The 22,639-nt window shown below is 35.0% G+C and overlaps 3 protein-coding genes across 3 annotated transcripts; all 3 read right to left on the minus strand.

The window, feature by feature from the left end:
• Positions 1-1,522: 1,522 nt before the first annotated feature.
• LOC101887762 (general odorant-binding protein 99a-like) lies at positions 1,523-2,235 on the minus strand. The gene is made up of 2 exons (XM_005189337.4): positions 2,079-2,235; positions 1,523-1,995 (listed from the first exon to the last, which is right to left on the minus strand). The coding sequence occupies exons 1-2, from the start codon at positions 2,115-2,117 to the stop codon at positions 1,600-1,602; spliced, it is 435 nt and encodes a 144-aa protein (XP_005189394.1). The 5' UTR covers positions 2,118-2,235; the 3' UTR covers positions 1,523-1,599.
• Positions 2,236-9,781: 7,546 nt separating this feature from the next.
• Positions 9,782-10,394, minus strand: LOC101901715 (general odorant-binding protein 99a-like). The gene is made up of 2 exons (XM_005189333.4): positions 10,284-10,394; positions 9,782-10,220 (listed from the first exon to the last, which is right to left on the minus strand). The coding sequence occupies exons 1-2, from the start codon at positions 10,320-10,322 to the stop codon at positions 9,825-9,827; spliced, it is 435 nt and encodes a 144-aa protein (XP_005189390.1). The 5' UTR covers positions 10,323-10,394; the 3' UTR covers positions 9,782-9,824.
• A 306-nt stretch (positions 10,395-10,700) lies between these two features.
• On the minus strand, positions 10,701-22,532 carry LOC101887598 (pickpocket protein 19). The gene is made up of 7 exons (XM_059124224.1): positions 22,309-22,532; positions 15,573-16,203; positions 15,392-15,499; positions 11,484-11,633; positions 11,247-11,424; positions 10,952-11,173; positions 10,701-10,891 (listed from the first exon to the last, which is right to left on the minus strand). Exons 1-7 carry the CDS (start codon positions 22,530-22,532, stop codon positions 10,704-10,706), a joined length of 1,701 nt encoding a protein of 566 aa, XP_058980207.1. The 3' UTR covers positions 10,701-10,703.
• Positions 22,533-22,639: the final 107 nt, after the last annotated feature.

Raw genomic sequence — 22,639 nt, forward strand, 5'->3', positions numbered from 1 at the left:
TGTTCTGGAGGGTGTATTAAAGCCTTGGGTACGCAAACATTTTGGCTGCAGACTTTGGACATTCCAACAGGATTCAGCACCATCGCACCTAAGCACGTGCCACCCAAGAATGGTTACAAAATCATTGGCCGTTTGAAGGTGACCAATTCCAACAAATCTTAACTTATTCTAAAATTTGATGCTATTTCCGACATTTTCAGCTTTCATTCAATGAAATTAAAAAAAAAAATAAAATAAAAATTATGGCGTTTGACTTGTTGCATTTTTTTATGTCACCCTGTATATGGGAGCTATATTTTCACCAAAATTTGAAGCCCTTGCTTTTAGGCTGAATTCCGCCGGAAGTCCAAAATTCAGTCAATGTGGGCTGATATTGGCCATTTGGTGCACAAAAACCCTGAAATCGAATAAAGATATATATGGGAGCTATATCTGAATCTGAAACGATATTAATATTGATCTGATAAAAGATCAAGATCAAAGATTATTCTTGTGCAGGGAAATTACGCATGTGAGGAACTTTAACCCCAAATCAGATAAAACCTTTGTATTGGAGCTAGAGCTATGTCTGAACGGATTTTCACCAAAATTTTAATAACTTGTTTCTGGGCTGAATTCCGTCGGAAGTGCTAAAATTCATTCAATTTGTCATTTTATGCACAATAAACCTGAAATCGTATAAAGATATATATGGGAGCTATATCCTAATCTGATCCGATCTCGATAGAATTTGACAGAGGTAAGTTTCAGCTCCATCAGTTATCTGGTTCCAAAGATTATTGTTGTGGAGTGCATACTACACATGGATGAAATATATACGGGAGCTATAGCTATATCAGAACCGATTTGATGTGCTTGCTTCTAGACTGAATTTGGTCGGATGTTCCAAAATTCAGATCATTTGAACTGATATTGGCCATTTGGTGCACATTTAACCAGAAATCGGTTAAAGATATATATGGGAGCTATATCTAAATTTGAACCGCTTTTTATCAATTTCATCAAATGTTTCGTCCTTGGGAAAATTTCAACTCAATCGAATAATAAATGCCACCTGCATTTTTTCACAAAAATACATGAACAGACGGACGGACAGACGGTCTAACATGCAAAAATGGACTCAGAAAGTGATTCTATGAAGATCCTTAAAAGTAACTATGGGTCTATCCCGCTTCCTTCTCCATGTTACAAATAAATGCTCCAAGACATAATACCCTTACCACTATATGGTGCAAGGTATGAAAAGACAGAATTTCCTATATAAAAGTCCCGAAGTTAATTTATATATCCAATTATCACAGCTTAACATTTTAGATTAGCAGACATTTTATGACGTTCTAAATTTGGGAAATCAGAGACTGATTTCACCTCAACAAAAAAAAAGAATGGACCAATACATAAACATTTGCCCATATTTACAAATATATTTTGATGCGAAAATCAGGAACTAATTTCACAACATATTTTGAGTTTTATGATTTTTTAAAAAGAAAATCCTTGATATAAAAAAGTACAACCAAAATTTAAAAAAATCAAAAAAGATGTATTCATAAATTTATATTTTAATACAGAAAATCTAATATTACTAAAATTATATCACTAAGTCTGAGTCGCCACACTGCGTTGAACCAATGGCAAATTGTTCTTGATGAGACAGGTGGCACCACGATAGACCCATTCACAGGCATTGCTGCCCTGTTCGTTTTTATCAATGCATGACGAAATTTTCGTATGGAGATCATCGCCGTGATTGGCCTCAGCAGCAGCTCCAACCAATTGTTGGTGAATATTTTCAACACTGAAACCATTGGTCGTATCGAAGAAACCAAATTTAACAAAAATACATTTCAAATAGCATTGGGTCGTAGAATCATTTGGATATTGGAATTGTTTATATTGGTTGAGCAAGTCGGTGGGAACTTTTAATTCGGCAATACATTCATTGCGAAACTGCAAATGTTCATCACGACTCTTGACCACATAGGCGGAGGTGCTCTAAAAAGGAAGTTATTTTATTGATTGAGAAAAATTGATTTTATTGAGAATTAGATTTAAAATTAAATTTATTTCACGCTTACCACAGCAAACAAGAAACACACAGCTACAAATATTTTCATGGTTTTCAAAGTGATGTTTAGTCGTTGTGAGATCGATGACAACTAATTCCAATATTGAATTTGAGGACATTTTTATACCCATGAACTGTGGGAATTTCTGGTTACCTGTTTTGTATTTTTGTTTCTATCAGAAATAATTGTTTTCTACCTGCCTTGAGACTCATTTAATAAATCCCTAATTATTTTAGAACCTAGATGTCTACTTGTAAAAACGATTAAAATACAATCAGATATTATCTTTGGACGGAAAATGTTCGATTCCTTTTGGACTGTCATTGTGAAGAGATTAACACAGGGATTCTTAAAATCACTTTAGCTACAGGTTGTATTATTTTTTCACTTCCAAATAGTTATTGTAGGTATTTGTTTTACGAAAAAAATTTTCATTTATTAGTGGACATTTTTTTGACTTAGTCCTTTATCCTTCATACTAATAATAACAATATTAAGTTTGTCATTCCGACGAATACATTATATATTCTTGATCGGCATGAAATTCTATGTCCGTCTGTCTGTGGAAATTACTTCAGCCACCGAACGAAATGAATAGCCTGTTCACAGAAATTTTAAGGTAGGCAAGCAATTGCTACTCAGACAATCAAGTTTTTATTTCAGATCATTTATTTTTTCGTCTGGGAGTAGAAGCTCATTTCACCTATTGCCCTACTGTCAAAAATTTGTTTATGTCTCTAAAAAGATAATTTATTTATTTAAAAAAACTGATTGCGTTCGTTGGTTTTGGGTGTGCCGTGTCGGTGGCCGGACATAATATCCCCATTGCATTTATGGGGATTATGTCCGGTTTGTTTTTGATCATAACTTCCATAATAGGCATTATGTCCGCTTCCAAAACGGACGCAATCCCCATGGGAATGTGTGGACTACATAAAAAAATTAATTTAGAAAACTTTGATCCGTTGTAGTCGGTTCGGGACATACTCAAAGGAGTACGTACGAAAACCAAAAATTGGAAGAAAAATAAGTTTGCTGTACAGGCTAGAAGTAAACTGATTCAATTTCTCAGATGTATTTTACGTCGGCAGGACTTTGCTGCAAATTGGCAGTTTTTGTTTTTAGTATGTAGGAAATATCCTTGAATATAACTCTCCATATAGGTCCAAATTTCGCTATAGCCTCCATATAACTCTAACTTCAGGTATTCTGTATTTTTATGACTTGTGTGACTTTTTCACCGGAAGTGTTTCAAATTTGAAATTTTGAGTTAGTTAAAATGGATATCTCAACCTTGGTGTTTGGAGTTCGTAAACGGCACCACCTTTACTGGCAAATAATTGGCATTATAGGTCCAAATTTTCGTATATCCTAACTGTAATCCCAAATATTCAAAATTCTTAAAAATATAGCGCCATTTTTCAACAGATTCAATGGTACATTTTGCAAGTTACTTCCAATTGATAGCCGGTATTAAAAGTTCGCCCGGTCGATTTAACCTGTTTTTTCACATGTTAAATAATATATTAGCTTTTTCTCTTCTTTCAACAAAGAATTATGAACTGTCAGGATTAAAGGCCGGTATACAGGACAGGATGCTACAGTTTTAGACATTTTATAATGAAACGTTAACATTTCCGTGAAATTCTGGCATATAAGACCGTATTGGAAAATAATATATACAGGGTGAGATAAAAAACTGCAACAAAGCCAAACGCCATAATTTATACATTTGTTTTTTAATTTTATTGAATGAAATTAAATACCATCAAATTTTAGAAAAAGTTTCGATTTGTTCGAATTGGTCACCTTTGGCATGAATTATGGCCTTCAAACGGCCAATGAAACCGTCATACGCTGCCCGAATGTTGCTCTGTGGTATTTTGGCCCATTCCCGTCGAGCGCTTACTTGAGGTGATCGACACTTTGGTATTTTTTAGTGCCAACCCTGCTTTCCAAAATACTCCAGACACAATGGTTCAACGAAGATTTTGGGGGCCATTGTGCGCTGGAAATGAAGCGAGGAACCTCATTTTGTGTCCATTCTTGGGTGACGCGTGTTGAGTCTTACTGGAATGTCCAAGGTCTGCGGCAAAATGTTTGCGTACCCAAGGTTTTAATAAACCCTCCAGAATATTTTCGCGAGAATATTAGGCATTTATTCTGATGCCATGGTCGATTAATACGAGCGGAGAGCAACCATCGGCTGTTATGGTGGCCCACACCATCACCATGACCGGCGCTTAAGTTCTGGTAGCCAACCGAAAGTGCACATTCACGATCATTTTGTTTGATTACAAACTTGTGGACAACGAATGTTTTCTCATCGGAGAATTCGGCAGTTCACCACTTTCGGTCAAGCGATGCAACTCTTTAGCTCTTTTAAGTCTACTTTCATTACGTTGCTGTGTAAGTTCTTGAATTTTTTTGGAATTTCAATGGCTTTATCCCGAGTTTATTTCTCAATATTTGCCGTATGGAATATTTTTCAAATTTTATTGACACCACAATTTTCAACTGATCGAAAATTACGAAATCATTATTGAAACGTAGTTTATGTATATTGCGGTGTGTAAAACTTGAGAAGTATCGGGGATTCAGAGAAATGTTGATCAAACCATTACTGGATTTATATGATTTTACAAATTAAGTTTCCAAAAAATCACACAATAACAACACATTTTATGAGAGCTATTTTTTTTTTTTTTTTTTTTCGAACTCTATCTCAACTATCATGAAAAATTCAATTTCGAGAAAATTCATTTCATCTGTAGAAATTTGACTTCCCCACTTGGAAAATAATGTGTTCTCTCGTACCAAATATCATAAGTGTAGATTAAATGGTATGATTTAGAGAAGATTTAAATTAAAATCGGGTGAAGCATATATATCGTTGCTATAGCTATATCTGAACCATTTTTTTACCAAATTTGACGTATCTGTCTATGGGCTAAGTTCGGAAGTACATCGCAACTCCGTTTAGATAAAACCAAATTAAGCGCATTTTAGTATGCATAATTTGAATTTCCAAAATAGGTATTTAATTCAGTGTTTAGTACCTTTAGCATCTTTCTTGTACGAATTATCTTATCCCTACACAAAAACATTGGTCTACATGCAAAATCTTATTCCACCTTCAGCCGTTTCGCCTGAACTTTTATGAATCAGTTAGTCACTCTCTCATTATTTCAATCCTCTATATATAGGTTATTCATCCTATACCTAATACCAAATTTAGGACCATTTGGTACTTTTTGTTCAAATAAGTATTAATTTCTAAAAAATATATATCTCAATCCTACACACCAATATCGAACATAATTAAAATTTTAGTACCATTTTGGAAAAACGTAATGTTGATGCAGGAAAAGTACTAATCCTTCATCTACGGTTCATATTTCTAAAACCACCTCCATATCTCAGAAGTACACATCAATTCTGACCGCAACACCAATATTCAGAAATCCAACTCTACTATATTGTATGCCATTTTTTACCTTTTGTACTGAAGCAGTACAAATGAAATAAAAAAATCCCAAATTTTAAGACTCTAACTCTGTGGGCTTACCCTTAAGTACAAATTTCGAAAACTACCCTCATATCCCAAGACTAGTGGTACCAAATGCGGTACATTTTAGTCCTTTTTGTACACTTATAGTGCGAATTTCCAAACACCCATTGGTACCTCTATCACACACTCCACCAGTGACCCTCCACCCAAACTAAATTCTAGGTCAACTGGTATGTCAAATGCATTTCATCATTTAGTATATTGTAGAACTTTTCGTACCTTTCTAGAAAGAATTTCCCAATTCTAGCCTCATTTGACACCTTCGGACCAAGAGTGAGTGTGGATAATATCAATGTTCCATTGGACCTAACATTAAGCTACATCAAAAGACATTCCTAGGGACGAACTAACAACACAACTATTATTCATTGTCCGCATATTTCGTAAACATTTAGTACGAATATCTGAAAGTCCAGATTACATGCAATTTTCATTATAAAATTTCAGAGCTGCAAGTCTTGGAAAAAAAACAATATTACATGTTCTTGTATCAGCCCTACTTCTCAAACCTGATCAAATTTAAGATTATATCTCTAACCATTCTCTATTCACATATTTCCAAATAGTATCAAATTGAATGAATTTTAGTACTTTTAGTGCACTTATTATTCGATTATTTGATGTTGTCGAAGATTTTAACTCTATATTTCAGATAGCAATATCCCTTCCCCGAATACCAAACTAAATAGCATTTAGTACTTTTCGTATAAATCAAATTTCAACTTTACACAATAACAGTAACCTCAATATCAACATTTCAAAATTCCATATTTATCAAAAGCCAAATTGTATTAAATTTAGTATAGTTATTACACTTAGTACACATCTCCGAAAACACCTCGAGATTTTAGCTCCATCCGTTCACTTATAGCTCGAAATTCCAAAACCCTAGTCTTATCTCACACCAGCATTGATCTTCATGGAAAATTTAAAGACTTTAGCTGCAGCCATTTCGACTGGGAATTGATGAATCAGTTTTTTCTTTGCTCTATTGATAAGCCTTATATAAAGCGGAGGAATCATACGATTTTGTGTAAACCTTGCACATTGTACCATTTTATTAATAATGTTGGACCCTCTCCTCAAATGGTCAACAATTTGTATAATCAGTTCCCTTTTTCTGGCACTTTCCCACAAATTACCAAGATGTTGAATAATGATAACTCTCTCACAAAAAAAAAAAAAAAACTGAAATTAGCGTTGTATTTTTCAAAATTCGCGTATCAAAAAATGTCTGCCAATATGAACAAAAACAAATAAGAAATTATATTTTCAATTTACTTAAATTTTATTTCAAAATATCCTTAACTAAACTTAAAAATTTGTTTCGACAAACAATATCACTAAGCCACTGGAGCAACACTACGTAAATGGTTCTTGATGAAACAGGTGGCACCGCGATAGGCCCATTCACAAGCATTGCTGCCCTGTTCGTTTTTATCGACACAGGATTCAATAGTGGCATGGACAGCATCATCATGCTGGGCCTTGGCATATATATATATATATATATATATATATATATATATATATATATATATATATATATATATATATATATAAATATGTATATATATATATATGTATATATATATATATATATATATATATATATATATATATATATATATATATATATATATATATATATATATATATATATATATATATATTCGACCATTTACACGTAATTGGCGCACTAATTTCAGATTGGGATACGATTTTATGAACAGTATAAAACTACACAACAATTTAATTGAGGATACGATTATTAGGGAGAAGTATGTTGCTACCACGAATTCTCTAATTGCAATAGAAATGCCACTCAACTTCTAAAGATTGCAGTTTCCTGCACGCTTGGCATTTCCTAAGATATTAATAAATCCGAAGGACAAACCCTTCGTATATGCGGACAAAATTTGGCATGTTCCTGCTTTTCTCATGGTGAGCTGTTCCTGTCATGTTTACGCGTTGGTAGACCGAGCTATTTGTTTATTTACACATTACAGTATTACTATTTGTTTTTAAATTTTTGAATTTGTTTTATTTTTTTAAGCCAACATATATTCGTTTATAAAATTTGAAGGCATATAAAATCAAAAGGGATAGCGAAGCGCACCGGCCTCAGCTAGTTGGATTATATTTAGCTGTAAAATGGACCACAACAACTAACAGCACGACGGGGTGCGTAAATATTGGGCCAATGTCCCTGGTCAAAATGCTAAGGGCATAATTTCAAAAGCGAAATCTTCCAAAATGGATTTGGAAATAAGGGGGCTTCTAACATATTGCAGTGTTGTAGGGTATCACAAGGTCGGCCCGCACGACTATAACCTTTGCTTACTTGTTATTTTTTTTTTTCAATAATACTAATTTTATTTTGAAGCATTGTAATTGTTATTCCATAATTTCATTTGTAACTTGAATTATGATTTGAAATTTCCATTTGAAATTCCTATTATTCCATTCGTAATACGAGTGATTGTATTACTAATTTATATTTTTAATTTAGAAATTTAAATGGATCAATTTGAATTTCGAAAGGAAAACCCCGGATAACAAATTGAAAAATATACGCCTAGACGTGAGTGTGACGTAGATATCACGATGATTTATGGGCATCAAAGTATGTTTTGCAAATAATGTCGTCTTCTTTACTAGATACCAGAGTGGATTGCCTCTCATCTTCGAGCCGTGCAAAGCATGGATCAAATTAAGTATGATCACCATCTAGGAAAAAACGGTGGAAAACGAAACAAGATCGACTTCTAATGCCCTTAAACGTTTTTCATCTTTTTATACCCTACACCACATAGTGGTAAGGGTATTATGTCTTTGTGCATTTGATTTTAATATGGAGAAGGAAACGAGATAGACCCATAGTTACTTTTGAGAACCTTCATAGAATCACTTTCTGAGTCGATTTATGCATGTCAGTCCATCTGTCCGTCCGTCCGTCCGTCCGTCCGTCCGTCTGTCCATGTATTCTTGTGAACAAAATGCAGGTCGCATTTATTATCCGATTGAGATGAAATTTTCCAAACAATATTTTTTTGGCCCAAGGACGAACCCTATTGAAATTGGTTAGAATCGGATCAAATTTAGATATAGCTCCCATATATATCTTCATCCGATTTCGGGTTAAATGTGCACCAAATGTTCACTATCAGTCCAAATTACCTGAATTTTGGCACACCCAACCGAGTTCAGCCTAGAAGCAAGTATATCAAATTTGGAGAAAATCGGTTCAGATATAGCTATAGCTCCCATATATATCTTTCATCCGATTTGGTGTTTAAGCCTCTCACATTCGTAATATGCACTCCACAAGAATGATATTTGGTACCAGATATAAGATACAGCCCAGAAATAGTTGTTTGTAATTTTATCGAAATCGGTTCAGATTTGGATATAGCTCCCATATATATCTTCATCCGATTTCGGGTTAATTGTGCACCAAATGGCCGATATAAGTCCAAATGGACTGAATTTTAGTACATCGGACCAAATTCAGCCTAGAAGCAAGTATATCAAATTTAGTGAAAATCGGTTCAGATATAGATATAGCAACCATATATATGTTTCATCCGATTTAGAATTTTAGTCCCATACATTCGTAATATTCACTCCACAACCGTGATATTTGGTACCAGGTATTAGATGGAGCACAGGAATAGCTGTTTTAAATTTTATCGAAATCGGTTCAGATTTGGATATAGCTCTCATATATATCTTCATCCGTTTTCAGGTTAAATGTCAGCCCAAATCACCAGTCTAGAAGCTAATACGTAAAATTTGGAGAAACCCGGTTCAGAGATAGCTACAGTTCGTAAAATGCACGATAGAATTAGATAGATTTTGATTTTGTACCAAATATCTCATAGAGCTCTGAAATGCCCTGTATAAACCTTTTTACGAGAGCTCTACTAAATATGCATAGTGGTGTAGGGTATCATATAGTCGGCCCCGCCCGACTTTTGAGCTTTCCTTACTGGTTTGATTATACAAATGGTTCATGTGCCCTATCTTGACAATTCCGCCAGTAATTAAAAACCAATTAAAGTATTTTTGTATATATTTTTTTTATTTAAAAAAAACGTTAAAAGACCTAACCTAGTATCGATGAAAAAATTGAGTCATATGAGTTGCAATTCTGAAAACTTAATATACCCTACGAAATATTCTTAAGCGGAGGGGGCAACACTGCGTTGAACCAACTGCAAATTATTTTTAATGAAACAGGTGGCACCACGGTAAGCCCATTCGCAGGCATTACTGCCTTGTTCGTTGTTATCGACACAGGATTCAATTGTGGCATGGACAGCATCATCATGATTGGCTTCTCCCTGGGATCCAACCAATTGTTGATGAATATTTTCAACATTGAAACCACTGGCAGTGTCGAAGAAACCGAATTTAACAAAAACACATTTCAAGTAACACTGGGTCACCGAATCGTTGGGATATTGCCATTTTTTGTATTGTTCGACGAGGTTTTCAGGAATTTCTAATTCGGAGACGCATTCATTGCGAAATTGCAGCAGATCATCACGGCTCTTTACCACATAGGCGGAGGCATTCTGAAAGAAAGCATTGAAATTATTATTTTAAAATTATAAATTGGGTTATTTTTCGATTCTTACCAACACAAATAGAGTGCAAAGGACAACGAAGAGTTTCATGGTGATGTTGCTTTGTTGAGTGATCAGAGAGAACTGATTTGCTCTGACTGATGGCAGGACTATTTATACTAACTTTCAAGAGAGCAGAAGACGTAATTTGTCTGAATAAATGTTACCTGCCCATGCAAGACCCCTATTAAATTACTGCCGCCTTGTTTTACAAGACAACTGGCGAACGCTCCGACATGATTTTATGCTTAATTATCCCGGCAGTAAATCAACACGCTTTTGTTTTGTTAGTTTATTTTTTTAGGATTACAAAATATGTCTACAAAATATGCCCTTACAGAATGCAGGTAAAAATATTTTTTTTTAACAAAGAACCTTTAAATTTCACAGGTCCTTGCTGTTTTTCTTTTGTAGCCAACATCATCCTCCTCCTCAATTATAAGATTTCATTGTCTGACATTTACATTTCGTGTCATTTTCTTTTGTTATTTTTGTTTCAGTTGCCGCCTCAGATTGTGCAACCTTTTTTCGACTTCGTAAGACGATAAAATCATGCACGACCTCAATTATACCCACCAATGAGAAACCCAAAAACAAGCCGGCAATACCTCCATAGGATACTAAGAAAATTAAAATGACATTAAAATTGAAGACATTAAAATGATGATGATCGTTCTTACCTATTAAATCCAGTAGGGTAAAACACAACGACGATCGATATGAAAACAGTGTATCATGTTGATATTGTACAGTCAGGTCAATGAATTGTGACGAACGTTCACCATTCGAAGTATGATCCGTATTTATGGCTGTTCGATACTGGACATAATTACAATTCGGATAACATTTACAATCGTACGTCTGAAAATGGATGCCATCTTGGGTCTCTTGTATGACATTACCTGTTGACCAAATGATATCTGAAGCGTATTTTTTATAATGTACCCAAAAGGAAAATTTACAGTCGATACTTACTTTTATGCTGATAAATGCATTTTAGATTTACCGCCTTACAAATGGGCAATGATTGTTCGCTTACATTTTTCGTGGCAACGGGAAAGAAATAGGTACAATTACAATATTTTTCAATATATTTCAGGCGACAGTTGCGTATACAATTGCCACGACTTTTTCCCAATAATTTTAGTTCACTCTGCAATGGGAGATTTTTTTTTGAGAATTATAAGTTTTGTATACTTTTGTCAGACTTACTGTAAAATAGCAATGTCTCAATTCTGGCTTTACACTGTGGATATCATTGTCAGCCGTAAAGCGTAGGGGATTTACTGTTATCAGGACCCGTTCACTATCCATGTATGTTATATCGGCTGAACCAAATTCTGTTGGATCATGAACCATTGCCTGAAATTAAAAAAAAAAAAAAAACAAGCAAAACAAGCAGCTAAGTTCAGCCAGGCCGAACTTTTAATACTCCACCATTTGGAAGGAATTTGAACAATTTCAAAAAATCTAGTCCCTGGTAGTCGGTATTTTGAATGTCGCAAAAATCATGAAAATACCGAGTCTCGGGAGGTACCGTCATATGGGGGCTATACGAAAACCTCCCGATAGTCGGTATTTTGATGATTTCAGCAACATTATTTACCGAAATCGTTCCAATACGAAATTTGAAACGATTCCGGTGAAAAATGTTGCTGAAATCGTCAAAATACCGACTATCGGGAGGTACCGTTATATGAGAGCTATACGAAGACGTGGACCTACATACAAAATGATTTTCCTTAGGACGTAGTACCCATTACGAACTTCAAATACGAAACTTGAAATAATTACGGTAAATAATGTCGCTAAAATCATGAAAATACTTGATATCGGGAGTACCATTATAAGGGGGCTATATTAAAATGGCCGGACCGACTCGCTAGATCATCTTATAATTCTACGGTGATCTAGAATATATACATTGTAGGTTCTGTTATGAATATTTCGAAACCCTCCATAGAATAGTGGAGGGTATAAACAAAATATTGGTTATTATATCAGTCGTAACTTTAATAGGGTATACCATACTAAAAATTTTAAAAGCTGGGGTGGTTTCAGAAGGTATGGTCCAATATATCCCTTCTTCATCGAATATATGGAGATGGTATAAATATTAGGATATGCGATAAGCGGATTTTTCTTTCACATTTTATAACTTTTAAATTTAATTAAATTAAAATGTTGACCCTTTGTGGGGAAGGTACCAGAAGGTGTGGGCCAATATTGTCCATTTTCGCACCTAACATAAATAATTCGATATACTAAGTTTTAACGAAATCGCGTTCTCTGTGCAACATTCAATATCAAGTTTGACAAAAATATTAGTACCAAGTTTAGGTTGCATCTGATACCTTTTCCAAAAGTGCGCTCCAACCAGCCAGAAAGATAACCAGCTGTAGCTGCATAATAAACTCTCTCTTCAAAAAGTCGTGCAGGGCCGACCATGTAATACCCTACAACACTAAAATATGTTCGAAGTCTCCTAATACCCAAATCCGTTTTGGAAGATTTCGATTTTGAAATAATGTCAAAGATCTCTGCTTAAAAGTTACCCTAAGGTCTTTGACCCGGAGAATTTGGCCAATATTTACGCACTACCTCGTGTTGTATTCAAAACAATTTCATACGAAAATTCTGGTCCATTTTATAGCTAAATATAATCCAATAGTCATACAAAATTCTAGACTTATTCCCTGTCCTTAACTCTCATCTGATGCGAAATTCCATGTCGATTAGTTTTCAATAGTGGCCTATAGAGCGACTACAAAAATTATTTTTTTTGTCCATTTGAACCCCTAAATGTACATCTTCAGAACAATAGGCTTTAATTCTGACCCTAACCCTACCCCATGCAAAATATCGTGAGGATAGGACGATAATTGAGATATGCATATAATACCCTTAAACGTAGTGTTTCGGGGTGTAAAAATTAAAAAAAAAAAATACAATTCAAAATTGTAAGTCAAATTTAAAATATCGCATGCGATAAAAAATATGACAAAAATTGAAAAAATAAAACGAAAGGTATTCACTTTTTTATTGGTATATTTTTTCGCGATTTTCTTAGATTTTTTCCTTTTCTGGCCAGATACCACTCAGAATATTTGGGAATTGTGAAAATCGGCCCAGCGGTTCTTGGCTTGTATGCAGAATAAATAAGATCTATTTCTTTTACATATATATTGTTCCTATTTTTATATAAATCTGATTTCTTGTCTAACAGCATCACTGAATTGGTCAGGAGTGACCTTTAAAAGTATTTGTGATTTGGCTGGGTTTAAAAATATTCGCGGTTTAGGGAAATTTTCCTATTTTCTTACATAAAAGTTAGGGTCTATTTTACCCCCTAAATATTGTCCGATGACCGCCAAAATTGGCAGAATTCTGCCCAGTCCTAAACTCTAACTCCATGTAAAATCAGGAAAATTTTCTTTTTTTGGTCCATTTCAACCTCTAAATGTAATGCGATCATCTCCAAAAACAATAGGCTTCCATTCTGGCCATAACCCCACCTCCACTTTCAATTTCGTGAGGAACGGGCCATAATTGCGACCTGTAGCGTGATTACAAATTAACATGGACAGACGGACGGACATACATAGCAAGATCGACTCAGTTCGGCGAGGTAGGAAGATTCATATTCTAGTTTAAGTTTAAGAAAATCAAAATTCTACATCTCTCCATACTGGATACAAACTTTTTTCCAGAATTAGTATCATTTAGTACTTTTCAAACAATTATCGTACGCATTTGCAAAGTCACCACCAAATCTCAACACAGAGACCTTACTATCATATTATGGGATACTAGCCCCTCTCTCCACCCAATACAAAATTTAGTCCTCCAAACCATTTTATATCTCAATCCTAGACACCAACTGTTATCGCAATATATAATGTCACTGTTTCAGCTCTATCCTTTCACCCAGTACCCATTTAGTACCACTTTTTACTTTTTAAGTACTCATTTGCAATCTATATCTCAACTTCAGATATAAATAGTGACCTTAATATCAAATTTCATAATTTCAGCTTTTTAATTCACCACTTAATATAATTGTGGTACACATATCCAAAACCAGCTCCTTCTTTTAACCACAGATATAAACATCAGTGACATCAGTATAAAAAATCAGGATTTCACCCATAACCAAATTTAGTACTTATCGTACAATGATATCATACATTTCCATAACCACCGTTATCAATTCCAGACACCAAGAGAGTCTTCAATGTCAAATTTGAGGATTTTAGGCCCATCCCTTCATCCAATAACAAATTTAGTACTTTTGGTACAAATATAGGACGCATTTCCAAACCACTGCCAAATCTTGAACATAAATACCATCAGTAATCTAAATACCAAATTTCAGAATTTTATTTATATTCCTTTACCCAATACCAAATATAGTACCATTCAGTACTTTTCGTTCAATTATAGTTCACATTTCCCAAACCACGTCCACATGTCCAAGCTACACATGAACATCGACCCCTTTATAAAATTTTAGATTTCAAGCGCAAACTGTTCGCCCAATACCAAATTGCTCAAATTGTACTAAATATGGTACTATTTAGTAATTTTGGGGCACTTGTAGTATACATTTCCAAAACCACCTCTTCATCACAAACATGCCAACAACAGAGTCCCAAATACAAAATTTCAATATTCCAGCTTCATGCATTCACCTAAACCAAACTGGTCAAAATTTAGTACCATTTTGTACAGTTCGCATACTTAGTGTACATTTCCAAAACCAACTTTAGATATCAAACCTATTTCCAGCCTTGAATCTGATACCAAGTCATTTCAAGTTTTTAGCTCTATCCGTTCACATAGTACAAAATGGTACAATTTTAGAAGTTCAGTACCTTTTCAGAACTTTTCATATCCCTAAATGTTGAATTTCCAAAAACCCTTCGGTGTATCTATCCTGCACTCGCAGATGGAGTTCCGAATTTATTTATTAGAATTCTAGCTCATATATTTTATCATACATCAAAAACCCAGCCTAATCACACGTCTTCGCATCGAGACTGGCACCCGTGCAAAATTTTAAGATTCTCGGTCAGTCACTTATTTCGCTACTCTCTTATATATAGATATGTTATACTTACAGCTACTTTTTCGTAATAGCGTCCAATCGAACCTCGCTTTATCAGAATTTTCAAACCAGAATGTAATCCCGCCTCAGCCATCACCCACGGCCATGTGGGAATGGGATTCTAAAAATGAAAGCAAAACAAATAAATTTTCAAATTTCCCCATAAAATTAATTTACCTCAAAATCATGCTTACCTCCACCAGAATAGAATTAAATGAATAACAGATTCCCTTGTAGGTGTGTATTTTGTGGAACAGCTGACAACAAGGCATCTTCACCCTGCGCCAAGTACATTCCGCAAATATATCCTCACATTCAAAGGACAAAAATGCTAGCAAATCATCTAAATCGATTTTGGTTTTTACAGCATCCTCAACGTCCATCGCTTTGGATGAGTCATTGCCCAGGGCAAAACTTTCCAAAAAATGTTCAACAACTGGTAATGATTGGTTCGGATGATGCAGCACCTCTTCTTTGGCATTCAAAGTGGTAACCGTATCTGCTGTATTCTCTATGTCCGGCCACATCAGCTCATTCATGGTGTTCAGCAACATGTGTAGGTCATGTAATTCCTTGTCTGTCGCCCGTGACTGCTGTTGTTGTTTTGTGGTACCGAGAAATGTTGTCGCCTCTTGCTCGAGGCGTAACAAATTTAAACCTTTCACTGGGCAAATGGTAACCGCCGGGAATGGTATTTCAGAGACATGAACATCGGTGCGTTCAATAACGGTTTGTACCCAAGAGTGAAAGTAGCGGCGTGAAGACAACAGACAGACATACGCAGCACATGCTGTAGCCAAGAGGACAATGAAAGCTCGCATGCACCTGCAAATTGAAAGGGGGTGAACGACAAACAAGCAAACACAAAGTGTCCGATAAATTTCGCTGCAGCAGTAGTTAAATCTTCATCAAGCAATGGTGGAAAGACAATGGTAAAGGGTAGTTTGTTTTGGCATGACAATTTCGAAGATTGAATGTATGTTTGACCGAACTTCCGGCTGTCTTGGGCTAACTTGATAGCTTTGGCAAATAGAAATGAGGCCAAAATAGAACCCTATTTCTTTTGGAGATGATCGCGTAATATTTAGGGGTTAAATTAACCAAAAATTGAAACATTTCCTGATTTTGCAGTTGCTCTACAGGTCGCAATTATAGACCAATAGACGCGGAAGTTAGCATGGGGCTAGAGCTTAGGGCTGGGCAGAAGCCTTCCAATTTTGATGGTCATCGGGCAATATTTAGTGGATGAAATATACCATAATATGTGTGTAAAATAAAAGTCAAATTTTCCAATAAACCGCGAATATTTTTAATCCCGGTGAAATCACAAATAGACGAACAGGCCAATTTTGATCGTTACGTAGATGCCGATAGTAAATATATCGGGTATATATAGCGAATAATATATACATTTTGTATATACAAAGAAAGGAGATATTAGCTAGAATGCTTATATCTCAAGAATGGCTTGACCGATTTTGACAAATTTTAACAATTCAGAATGCCTTCTTGACATAAAAGAATAGAATCTAAAAAAATCGCGTAAAAACACGTATATAATGATGTTAATATTAGTTTTGTAGCATTTTGTGACATTTTTTTATTTTTTCATATTTTTTATCGCATGCGATTTTTTCAATTTGACTTATAATATTGAATTGTATATTTTGTAATATTTTTTCACCTTACAACACAGGTTGAGGTTATCATATACAAATTGCAATTATCGTCCGATCCTCACGAAAAATTTCGCAAGGTTAGGGTTTGGCCAAGAAGGGCTAGGCCTATTGTTTTCAAAGATGTCCGCAATATATTTAGGGGTTGAAATGACGTTATAAACGTCACAAATAGAAACCAAAGGGTTCGACATCTCGCATGAAGTTAGAGTCTAGGACAGCGGGTAGAATGAACCACTACTTTTGTGTGAAAAAATACCATCATTGCTTATAGGCGATATCCGAAATATACAGAAGCGAACATCTGTCTTTTTTATGCTGATTTCGTTGACGAATTTAGCCAAATATCGTAGACAAGCAAATCATATAGATGAGTCTCAGTTTGGAGATACAGAGAGTCATCTTGCTTTTGGAGATGATCGCTAAATATTTAGCGGTTCAAATGAACCAATAACAGAAAAAAATCCTGATCACACAATTGAAGCCAATCGACACGCCTGAGAAGAGAATTAAGGAGAAGGAAGACTTCTAGCATATTGGATGATCATTGGATTATATTAAGCTGTAAGCTGATGTAAGGGTAATATCTGTGCGAAATCTTCCTAAATTGATTTGAACAAATACGAAATTTGGAAAAAATCCGAATGTAGGGAGGTACCGTCATATCGGGGCTATACGAAGACTTGGACCTTCATTATGAACTTCAAATACGAAATTCAAAAAATAATGTACCTAAAATCGTCATAATATCAAATATAGGGAGGTACTGTTATATGGGGTCTATACGAAGACCTAGACCTGTATACACAATTTTCCGTCATAGGCTGTAGTTCCAATTACAAACCCTAAATACTAAATTTGAAAATCCAGTGAATAATGTCGCTAAAATCATCAAAATACCGAATACTGAAAGCTACCGTTATATGGAGGCTATACGATAACGTGGGCCTATATAGACATATCTCTTCCAGGAGGTAAAGTGCTTTGAATAAATTTCTAGTATGGATTTTTACACAGGGGGCGAAAAGGGCTAAATCGTCTTAAAATTTTACGCTGATCCAGAAATTATAGACTTTGATATGTCTAAAATTATTATTTCGATGATTTTTAAACGGAATGACGCACTTAATATACCGTCCATACTATGTATGTTGGAGTGTATCGGTTACCGTAGTAGAAAAGTTTACATTCTAGCAGTTCTGGAACAGAGCATATGTGTTAGGGGCATTGTATTCCGGTCGCAATTATCGTCCGATCCTCACGAAATTTTGCATGAGGGTAGGATTAGTGTCAGAATTGTTTTTGAAAATGTATATTTAGGGGCTCAAATGGACAAAGAAAAAAATATTAAGAGAAATAAAATTTTCCAGATTTTGTAGTCGGTCTACAGGTCACAATTACAAACCAATCGACAGGAAATTTTGCATGTGGTTAGAGTTCAGGACAGGGCAGAAGCATTTTAAATGACTATTGAAATATATTTAGCGGATGAATGGACCACAACTTTCGTGTGAAATTGTTTTGAATGCCTATAGCTACGACCGAGAGCGTAAATGTAGGACAAATGTCAGATGTCAAAAACAAAATTGCTACAAAATGTACAATTCAACATTGAAAACATTTCTTGGGATATAAAAAATGATAGAACATTTTTGATGGCGCAAAATCGCATTAAAGATTTTTGTTCGATTTTACCATATTTGCCAACAATCGAAAAAATGATTTGGGGCAGATTGTCACAATCAGTCCAGCCGTTCTTTAGCTATAAGCTTAATAATTAACAGAATGCAATAACATGTCATTTTTTTCCACTAAGAATTTTCAGTTTTTCGCTCGAAAAGCCACTATGGAAAAATCACTTTTGCAAAAACCTTCTCACTGCATTTAAAAACAACCGAAAAATATTTAAGTCAAATCGGCCCGTTGTTGAGTTTCTACATATTTTTTACACAATTTTTATAACCTACGCCACCCTGTGGTACATGTCTGTGAACATTTGTTCGTAACAATCAGAAGGAAACAAAATATTTTTGATAATCTTCATAGAAACACATTTACTGTCGGATTGAGATGAAAATTTCCACAAATCATTTGTTTGGCCTAAGTACGGATCCTAGTGAAAATTGTGTGAATCAGTCAAAATTTAGATATAATGTTTGTACGTTTGATTGTTTGCAATTTATAGACTCAAAAACTGCGGAATAGATTTTACTGAAAAATTCTAAATATACTATAGCATGGCCTGAAAGTAACATAGGCTACATACATTTTTGAAATTCCACTTGTTACGGAGGTACCCCCAAAACATTTAGATTTTGTATGCATATATATCGATCGATTACAGATATAGTCTTCAAGTTTGGAGAGCTTAACGGAATTTTGAGCAAAAATAATATTGTAAAAATATAATTAAATCGGTTCAGATTTGGATATACCTCCCTATATATTTTTGGCCGATTTCATATATAGTTGATGCAACAAACAGAATTGGTGACGGAATTCGGTACAATAATAAATGTGTCAAATAATACTTAAATCCGTTGATATTTGTATATAGCTCCCATATATATGTTAATTGAGGATGCGATTGTAACCGAGAAGTATGTTGCACCTCAAATTCTCTAATTGCAACAAAAATGCCACTAAACGTCAAGAGATTGCAGTTCTCTTGACATTTGCTATTAAATAAATAAATCCGAAGGACAAACTCTTCGTGTAGGCGGACTAAATTTGACATGTTCCTGCTTTGTTTATGAATTAAATATAAATACTTTTTTCAATTCTTTAATTTTTTTTTATTATTTTTTAATTTCACATTTGGGATCTCAATGGGTACAACACTTGTTTCCAAGTGTTTGTTAATAAAGGTCTGTGTTTGAGTCCTGTAGCCATATGGCTACAGAGGGTTTATATCATTTGATACGACTAAAACGTGTCTAGTCGAAATAACGGTTTTAGACCCTAGGTCAATTTGGACCAAATCCGTTTTAGGACATTTGGAGTCGATCTAGCGATGTCCGTCCGTCCGTCTGGCTGGCTGGTGCGCACTATAACTCTCGAAGGGGGTATCCGCTTTTATCCAAAGTTGGTGCATCGTAATATTATTGTCAAACTTAGATCGGGTTCGGAGACGGGCACTATCGGTCCACTCCTTCTGGTACATCCCACACAAAATGTCAAAATTTTCAAAGAAAATAATTTATTGCACAGAAAGAGAAATGATAGTCCGATTTTGCTCCAACTTTGCGAATCCCAATATTTTCATCAGTACTAGGTCAGGTGCGAAAATGGATAATATCGGTCCACTTCATCAGGTACCTTCCCCACAAGGGGTCAAAATTTTGAATAATTACAACTCTCATAAAATGTGATGTAAGAGTCCGATTGTCTTAAAAAATCACACATCCCAATAATTTTATTAACCCAAGGTCGAGATCGGACATGGACACTATCGGTCCACTCCTTCTGGTACCTCCCACACAAAATGTCAAAATTTCCAAGAAAATAATTATTTGCACAGAAAGAGAAAGGATAATCCGATTTAGCTCTAACTTTGCGAGTCTTACTATTTGCATCAGTGCTGGGTCAGGTGCGACAATGGCTAATATCGGTTTTCTCCAACAGGTACCTCCCCCACAAAGGGTCAAAATTTTGAATAATTACAACTCTTATAAAATGTGATGTAAAAGTCCGATTGTCTTCAAATTTCACATATCCCAATATTTTTATTAACCTAAGGTCTGGTGTGAAAATCGAATACATAGGTCCACTCCTTCTAGTACCTCCCCCACAAAAGGTCGAAATGTGCAAAAAATATTTTTTGCACAGAAAGAGGAACGATAATTCGATTTAGCTCTAACTTTGCTTAACTATTGCATCAGTGCTGGGTCAGGTGCGAAAATGGCTAATATCGGTTTTCTCCAACACCAAGGGTCAAATTTTTGAATAATTACAACTCTTATAAAATGTGATGTAAGAGTTCGATTGTCTTAAAAATTCACACACCCCAATAATTTTACTAACCCAAGGTCGAGATCGGAGATGGACACTATCGGTCCACTCCTTCTGGTACCTCCCCCACAAAAGGTTGAAATTTTCAAAAAAATATTTTTTTGCACAGAAAGAGAAACGATAATCCGATTTTGCTACAGCTTTGCAAATCCTAATATATGCGCCAGTTCTATGCCAGGTGCGAAAATGGACAATAACTGCCCACTACATCAGGTACCTCCACCCTAAAGAGTCAAAATTTTGAATAATTTCAGCTCTTATAAAATGTTATGTAAAAGTCCGATTGTCTTCAAATTTCACACATCCCAATAATTTCATTAACCTAATGTCTGGTGTGAAAATCGAATACATAGGTCCACTCCTTCTAGTACCTCCCCCACAAAAGGTCGAAATTTTCAAAAAAAAAAAAAAAAATATTCTCTGCAGAGAAAAGAAGCACTTATCCCATTTTGTTCCAACTTTGCAAATTCTAATATTTGCGCCAATGCTAGGTCGAAAATGGACAATATCACCACTCCATCAAGTGCCTCTTCCACAAAGGCTCAAAATGTTGGATATTTATAATTTTAAGCCTTAAATAAAAAGCGAAATTAATATCCGATTCCGTTCAAGACTTTTTTTTCATCAACACAAGATCTGTTATAAGGATGGTAGATATTCTTTTTTGCTACCTGCCCATAGAGTACAAGATTATGAAAAGCAAAACGATCAAAGAAAGTGAAATAACTATTCAACACTCTTCAAATTTCACACATACACCCATTTTTGCTAATACAAATCTGTTGTGCGGATGATATATATCTGTGAACCCCTTCTGGCACCTCACTCACAAAGGATCACAATATTCAACACTTTTATCAATATTAGCACATTCCCTCGGAACCTATTCCATAAGGGGTTAAACATTTGAATAATTTGAAGGCAAAATATTTTTAAATAATCGTGCATTGGCTGAGCGTATACTTCTGTCGGCAAAACCGACAGATACTGTTTAACTTGTTTTTCTGTGAATTCACATACAGTTATTTAAAATTGTAACTCTGATATATCCAATTTATCGATAAATTCATATCTGATTTTTTTTTACGGAACATAATATTGGCTTCTGTATGGGTTCAATATATTTTATTGTTTGCAATTGGATTTCTATTAATGTCATATTATTTTTCCAATGATTAATGCATAATCCATATTCTTTCCATTCCATCACTCCAATATTCATCTCTCACCCGTTTTCACTTACTTTGACTTCGGTGAGTTATTATTAGCCAGATAATAGCGGACACCTCGATTAGTGCAACAAGAGCAATTTGTTGTTACTGTTTCAACAAGGACACTATCACTGGAGGAAGGAACTTTCTCTTGCAAGGATTGAACGTGATTAGTCATTTCCAGTGGAGGTTTCTCCGGGTTCATGATGTCGTTGGCAGCGGCAGTGGCAATTGGTATGTTTGCCTTTAGAGTCATTTAACGTTGATTTAACAGTCTCTTTTGTTAGCACTACGCGACGACAACGACGAGGAAGCTAAATAGTTGATATTTAATGGATTATTACTATTCCCCGACTGACTGCA

The sequence above is a fragment of the Musca domestica genome, unplaced genomic scaffold, assembly GCF_030504385.1.
Source record: "Musca domestica strain aabys unplaced genomic scaffold, Musca_domestica.polishedcontigs.V.1.1 1, whole genome shotgun sequence".
Lineage (NCBI taxonomy): Eukaryota > Metazoa > Arthropoda > Insecta > Diptera > Muscidae > Musca > Musca domestica.

Coding starts and splice junctions, on each gene's coding strand:
- LOC101887762 (XM_005189337.4), bottom strand. CDS start 2,117: ATGAAAATATTTGTAGCTGTGTGTTTCTTGTTTGCTGTG. Junction 1,996..2,078: donor TGTGTTTCTTGTTTGCTGTG/GTAAGCGTGAAA, acceptor CTTCCTTTTTAG/AGCACCTCCGCCTATGTGGT.
- LOC101887598 (XM_059124224.1), bottom strand. CDS start 22,532: ATGACTCTAAAGGCAAACATACCAATTGCCACTGCCGCTGCCAACGAC. Junction 15,500..15,572: donor TTAATTCTATTCTGGTGGAG/GTAAGCATGATT, acceptor TTTCATTTTTAG/AATCCCATTCCCACATGGCC. Junction 10,892..10,951: donor TACCCTACTGGATTTAATAG/GTAAGAACGATC, acceptor TAATTTTCTTAG/TATCCTATGGAGGTATTGCC.
- LOC101901715 (XM_005189333.4), bottom strand. CDS start 10,322: ATGAAACTCTTCGTTGTCCTTTGCACTCTATTTGTGTTG. Junction 10,221..10,283: donor TTTGCACTCTATTTGTGTTG/GTAAGAATCGAA, acceptor GCTTTCTTTCAG/AATGCCTCCGCCTATGTGGT.